The 7,072-nt window shown below is 56.2% G+C and overlaps 1 protein-coding gene across 1 annotated transcript in view; it reads right to left on the bottom strand.

The window, feature by feature from the left end:
• Inpp5d (inositol polyphosphate-5-phosphatase D) overlaps positions 1-2,473 on the bottom strand; it is a 108,759-nt gene extending 106,286 nt beyond the window's left edge. The window contains exon 1 of the mRNA XM_015481580.2: positions 2,122-2,473. Coding sequence (XP_015337066.1) covers positions 2,122-2,255 — 134 coding nt within the window. The 5' untranslated portion in view covers positions 2,256-2,473. The remainder of the gene's footprint in view (positions 1-2,121) is intronic.
• Between the last annotated feature and the right edge of the window lie 4,599 nt (positions 2,474-7,072).

The raw sequence follows: 7,072 nt of genomic DNA, 5'->3' as shown, positions 1-7,072 counted from the left end.
GCCCCCTTTTATGTTTTATTTTGAGACAGAGTCTTGTTAAGTCCTTAGTGCCTTGATGAGTTGCTGAGGTGATCCTCCTGTCTCAGCCTCCCAAACCACAGGGATTACAGGCATGTGCCACTGTGCCTGACTTTCAAGTTTCCTTAATTGGCAAAATCAAGGGTGAGAGTCCTACAGGGTTTCTCAGGGTTGGAAGGCTTGCTGGCCTATGTCTACCCACAGCCCACAGTGGCTTCCCTGACAGAGCAGAGCAGAGAGGGGAGCCCTGAGCTTGGGATGAGGGCCAGGGAGACTGAGGAGCTGTCCAGGCTGGGGTTAATAGGTGGTGGCATCGTTAGGTGGCACCATGGGCACCTCCTTAAGGTGCCTCTGCTCAGGGCCTTGACTCTGAGGGAGGAGAAGCAGGGGTAGCACCACAGGACCTAGGCCTGGATCCTCGCTGCCAGCACGGCCAACCTCTGGCTCAACCTCTCTGAGCAGTCTGTCCCCTTCGAGTCAGGGGCCCCCGACCTAGAGGCTCTTGGAGGCCTCTTGGGCTCTGGGTCCACTTGCTGCCACCTAGACTTTAAGATGCTCATGGCTTAGAGTCAGAGAGACTGAGGTTCCACCCCTGCAACCTAAGCATACTCCTGGGGGGGGGGCGGTCACAGGACTAATGTGAAGCATAATGAGATGGCCTGTATGTTGGGGACATAGCCAACACCGAACAGTCACTTTTGGCCAAGGGTGTCACATGGGCCCACAGAGTCAGGCCAAGCTCAGTCATTTCTAAGGCCCCTTCATTGGTGAGTCCCTATAGGGCAGTGCCATCTGGAGGTCCTGGCTGCTGCGACCTTCTGAAGTGTGGGGGTGGGGGGCGGGCAGTCAGCCTTCAGAGGGGCAGCTGCTGACTGCCGACCCAACAGGGCAGGGTGGCTGTGAGCCTGGGCTGGTCTCATGTCCAGCTGGGGGCCGGAAGGGTGGCAGCACAGTCTGGTGGTCTAGCTGCAGTCTCTGGGCGTAGATGATCTTGGGTAACTGTCACCACTCACTTAACCTGCCCGGACCTCAGTTTCCCCATCTGCAGGGCAGAGGGCCTGCACTTCAGTTGTCTTGAGGATGACACCAGCCAGTAAACGCTGAGCACAGCAGGTCCCCGCGTGAGCAGGGCTCAGAACAGGGCTGTGGTCAGTCACCCACTTCCCCCTGCCTGGAGGCAGGCAGGCTCTAGCTGCTTGAGGGGGCCTTCCTGCTGGCCCAGGGATGCTACCTGAAGTGTTTGGGTGGACACACCCTTCCTGACTGCACCCTGGCACTGCCTGCGGCCCAAGAGGGGGACGTGGTTAGACCACAGCGCTGCAGGGGCGAGGGCCTCCCTTGGACATCGGGCAAGAAGGGGTTGTTAAAAAGGAACTTTCAGCAAGTGGTTGCTCTCTTGTCAGGACAACTGGCACTTTCAGCCACAGCACAAGCCAGACGGGGGGAAGGGTGGGGGGCAGTGAGCTGTTGGGGGTGTTGACCAAATGGGTGGGGACACAGCTGAGTGCCAGGGAAGAAGAGAGGGTTCACGTGAGAGGAGCGATTTGCTGGGATGAGGGTGACCTCCTCTCCTCTTGGGGACAAAACGTCACTGCTGGGTGAACTGAAACCCACCCAGGCTCTCGGCTCCCCAGATGGCAGCTCCCTTCAGACCCACTGCTTGGGTGCAGGAGGGCTTCTGAGCTGGGCCTCTTGGACTCACACCTAGCTGGTGAACTGCTGCCTAACACCCACTACCACGGAGCCCCGAGTTCTTGGCTCAAAGAACCCAGACCCCCTTCTCCTGCCTCTGGAGCCCGAGGACGTCCCCAGCACCACAGTTCATGGGCAGCTGAGTCGTGGGACCCGGCGCAGAGTGGCTCTGAGAGTTCCAGCACTGCCGACCTTGCCGCCAGACGGGCTCCCTGAACTCCAAGGCCAAGCCCAGGTGGGCCTCGGCTGGACCACCCCACAAACTGGACGGCAGCGTGCCAGACAGGCCACTCCTTCCTGCAATGGGAGAACAACCCATCCAGGGCCAGCCCCCGGCTAGCTTCGCCTTCCAAAGTCACCCCTCGGGTCTCTGTGCCCGCCGAGGACCCGGGAAGAGGGTGGCATACTCACAGCACGCACAGTGCGAACGCCCGGGGGATGGACTCGCTGGCACGCACGAGGAAGCTCCCGTCCTTGCCCGCCCTGGAGAGCAGCTCCTCCGCCTTGGAGCGGGTGATGTTGCCATGGTTCCAGGCGGGGACCATGGCGGGTGTGGGCCTCCGGGCGGGCCGGCCTCCACCCCCAGGACTAACACACCACCGAGGGCGACTGAGGGCCCTGTGCTCAGACCTGCCACCGTCCCCTCTCAGTCGCCTCTGTTGCTGCCACCAGCTTAACTGACTAACTTCCTGTTTCAAGCACTCAGTGAGGGAAAGGAAACTGAGCTGCAAAGAACTTCCTCATTGCAGAAACCGACAGAGAGAGAGAGAGGCCCCGTCGTCCACCTTCACACCCGTCCAGCCACGGTCTGCAGCCCCTCCTTCTCCCTCTCTGGCCCTTGTCTTTCCCCGTCATGGGACTCAGCTTCCAGATGCACCCAGAATCAGCGACAGTCCTGCGTGGGGGAAGTAGCCGTTCCTTCAGCTCAGCGCATCCCTGGCTGCTTCTAAAGGAGTGTGGCCTAGTGGTTGTGGACGGGCCAACGCAGCAGCCATACCGAGGCCTGTGCTGCTGCCCACGTGGGATGGTCGTGCCCTGGTCAGATCCCTGAACCTCCCGGTCTACCCTTGGGCTTTTCACCTCCCTGCCCACCCTCCAACATACCCAAAGGGCAGAGTTTCTGGACTTGGACTGAGGCCTGACCCTAAAATGAGCAAAATGGAGACATAGAGTCAAACCTGGTCCCTGCCCACTGGAGACTCATAAGCATCGGGACACCTATACCTGGGTGTTGGGAGAATGTTGGCTCCCAGTGCCGAGGACTCTGAGGGCCCAGGGATAGTCCTGTGACTCTGTTGCCCTCGGTCCCTGGAGGTGACCCATTCTCCAAGGGCTATGCTGCCCTGGTGACTGCACCTGGCGTGAAGACCCACAGGGAGCCTGGAGGGCTCAGGGCATGGACTGTCCACAGGTCCAGTGCAGGCAGGGTTTCCCCTCCGGGCTTCTCATGGGGCTAGCTGGCCACTGGGCCAGGGACGATACTCCTTCTGACTCTGGCATCACAGTAGAGTCCAGGGTGGCCCATCAGATGGTGCATACTTCGCAGTGGGCATAGCCACAGGGTAGCTGCCTCTGTGGGTCACCATTCAGTACCAGCAGGTTTCTGAGGGCTCTGAGGTGGACACTTTCCCTAGGGCCCAGAGCTGAGTGCCTTCAGTCCTTGGGTCAGGCTAACCAAGGGTGCAGGGGCAAATGCTGACCTATTACACAAACGGTGGCCTCACTCCCACCCCAGACCCGGGACATAACAACAGACCCCCTCCATGGGCCTCAGCCTGGCAGCCCCCTATATTCAAGCTGGAAGAGGCTGGTGGAGCTTCTTGTCACTCTCAGCCTCATTTTCCTCTTCTCTGACTTGAGGGCTCAGCTCTGAAAGGAGCTCCTGAGCCAGGGCCTGTGGCGAGCTGTGCTGTGGTTGTTCCAGACTAGGAGCCCCGAGTCTCCCACCTCCAGCCCACTCACAACAGACGAGTCTGAGAGCCAGAAAAGTACTCTGGCCAGGCCCTGGGCCAGGCACAGGGACACGGCAGAGGTCAGAGCTGGCCTCACTCTGGCCTTCCCTCACCAACTTGGCCCTGTGGCCTCTGGCTCTACCGCGGCCCTGGGGAGGCCCTCTGTTCCCCTACGGCATTTCCACCCCACACCTCATGGCTCTCTCCTAGGAAATTTCTGCTCATTCCAAGTGCCCCTCATGTGTCCTTGCACACGTCCCTTCACTTCCCCAATGACTCCCACAACCTCCGAGGTCCAGTAGGAGGCTCCACCTGCAGTCTTGGCCCCTTGGGCCTTGCCCGGCTCACCTCTAGAGATCCCGCCACAAGGCAGTGCCACACGTAGATGCCTTCCCTCCATGCCCAGCTTCCTGCCCTGCCCCTCACACTGTCATCCCACTTTCTTTGCCTTTCAACTCAGCAAGCTCACCAGATGCAAGCGTGACACATGTGACACACAGGTGACATTCACACTTTCCTAATTTTTAAGGTCCATCCCTCTTCACTTCCTTTCCCACCCAATTGCCTGAGCCATCTAACATGGTCAACTTCCTCACCCCCCTGCCTTCAGCCCCCAGTTCAAACCACCCCAGCATCTAGATCAGAGTGGCCCTTAAGGTGGGCGGAGCCTGGGGAAATAGTTTTTGCAACGTTCGTGTCTATATAAAGAATCTGATGAGAAAGTGTTCTAAAATTTCTGGAACCATGAATATTTGTCAATCAAGATTTAGATGAATGGCCAGAGAGGAGCTAATCACGCCTATACTTGATATCCAACTGGTGCACATGGAGGGCCTTCTTGATGTCCCTGCTTTCTGTTCCCATTTGGATCCAGAAATCAGCTCCTCTGGGTTTTATTGTCCAGAGCACCCCTCCTTTGGTTTCGTGCCTGGCCGGGGCTCAGGGCAGCAGCTCTGCAATCTGCAGCACTGTGTGGCTCTGCAGAGCCTGTTCACACCGAGCCCACAGAGCTCTTCTGGCCTCTGTGCTTCCCCAGCACCATGCTGGTCACGTCATTACTCATATCACCACTCCTTTTGTTGGGCCACCCACGAATACCACTTCCGGTAGTCCCCTCTCAGGTCATTCCTTTCCTTCGTCAATGACCCCAGTTCATGTCTTACCCAGAGTGGGTGAGGAAATGTAAGCCGTAGCTCATTTTCTGAATTTTATAGCATCAACATCGAGGAGCACAGACAGACTGGGCCTTAAAAGTCAGGGGAGCATGAATGTCACAATTGCCACATTCCTGTATTTCTATGATGACAGCAGCCCCATTCTCCAGAAATGTTTACCTGCACCTGGTGTGGATGGGAGGTGGGAGGTGATGCTGATTGGGAGAGCCTGCAGGGGTTGTGCAGCAATGTTTCCAAAAACTACTGGAGGAGATGACTAACACCTGGACAGGGGCCTCCAGAGCAGTAGAGTGGCAGCCTGCATGCTGTTGGCAGGGAGGGTGTAGAGGGTAAAGAACCCCTGCTACCTTTCCTGCTGCCCTCCGTGCTCGGGGTTGCTCAGCAGTTCCTGGGAGCTACATCCAGCTGTAGGCCCCAGAATGATTTCATGGGTGTGAGACTCTGTGCTCCTTGGGCATCTAGTCAACCCCACATGTGGGGCAGAGGTTTGAAAGCTGCAGAGGGAGATAAGTGAGGTCAGGACACATGTGGGCCCATCGCCAGGCTAGGGCAGCCCACCCAATGGCACCACTAGCCTTGGTCGGTCCCTGGCATGGGAGGAAGGCTTGGACATTTTCTGGAAAGTCAGGTCAGTGCCTGGCATCAGGGTGGTCTGGCAGGCCCCTGGTCAGGGGCACTTGGCCAGCTCTGGAAGCTCTGGGAAGAACTGTCAGGGCTGAGTTGAAGGGGAGCCTCCTGGAAGACACCAAGCTTTCCCAGATTCTGCATGTGAAGCCTCCCACGGGCAGGTCCTGGAACAGGCTCTAGACTGCCCTTGAGCCCAGCACAGGCCAACACCGGCTAGGAGAGGGGTACTACGGGGACACCGTCAAGCTACTTGCCCCAGGGTCCTTCTAACATGGACAAGAAGCAGAATAGGATTCAGGGTATGAGAAGGGGTCAAGCCAGGAGAGGGACCATAAAGTTCCATCTGTAGGGACAGGACTGAGGGGAGAACAAGGAGGCAGAGGTCGCTCCACATGTGACTGGACAACATATCTAGGTGGTAAACTTCATGCTTCCCTTCTCCTCTTGTGTTCATAGAGGCCCCTGGGGTGCCCAGGGCTTCCCACTCCCCTCCAGCCTGAGCCACATTGACAGGTGTCTCCCAGTGCTCTCCGCCACCAGCAGCAAAGGGCTATGCAGGTGACTGTGTCGACTTGCCTGGCCACGGTACCCAGATGTTTGGTCAGATGTTCTTCTAGATGTCTATGAAGGTATTTTTTTCAAAGGTAAGATTAACATTCAAATCAGTAGACTTTGAATAAAGTGAATGCCTTCCTCCATATTGCAGGTTGGCCTTATCCAATCAGTTGAAAGACATAACAGAAAAAGACTGACTTCCGAAGAGGGAACTTGCTGGTTTGCCCTCAGACTCACCCGTAGTGTCCTTCCTTGCCTGGGTGTCCAGCCTGCCTGCCTTGCTGATTTGGGACTTGCCAGTCTCCACAATCACATGAACTAATTCCTTAAAATAAATTTACACTATCTAGCTGACTATCTGTTATGGTTTAGACATGAGGTGTCACCTCAAAACTCCTGTGTCTACACGGAAGGTGAAATGATTAGATTGTGAGAGCTGTAACCTAATCCATGGACTAATCCATTTGGTGGATTAATAATCTGAGTGGATTACTAGATAGTACCTATAGGCAGCGGAGCGTGGCTGGAGGAAGTGGGTCACTGGGGGAGTGCCTTGGGAATTATATATTTTGTCCCTGACACGTCCCACTCTCTCTCTGCTTCTTGCCTTCCATGAGCTGAGCAGTGACCTCCACCAGACCCTTCTGCCATGATGTTCTGCCTCACTTGGGCCCAGAGCAATGGAGACAGTCTACCATGGACTGAACCTCTGAAACATTTGAGCCCCAAATGAACTTTTCCTCCTCTAATCTATTCTTTTCTTTTGAGTAGGGGTACCCGGGATTGAACTCAGGGGCACTCAACCACTGAGCCACATCCCCAGTCCTATTTTGTATTTTATTTAGAGACGGGGTCTTACTGAGTTGCCTAGCGCCTCACTTTTGCTGAGGCTGGCTTTCTAATTTGTTCTCATCCGGTATTTTGTTCACAGCAGTTCAGAACTGACTAACACACTATCTGTCTAATAGATATAATAGAGACAGAGATCTAGAGCCACATCTATTGCTATATGTAGATTCAGGCATGCATTGCTGAGTATAGGGAGCTGCTCTA

Source organism: Marmota marmota, unplaced genomic scaffold, assembly GCF_001458135.2.
Source record: "Marmota marmota marmota unplaced genomic scaffold, marMar, whole genome shotgun sequence".
NCBI classification, from domain to species: Eukaryota; Metazoa; Chordata; class Mammalia; order Rodentia; family Sciuridae; genus Marmota; species Marmota marmota.
This window is presented reverse-complemented; position numbering and strand designations above follow the sequence as displayed.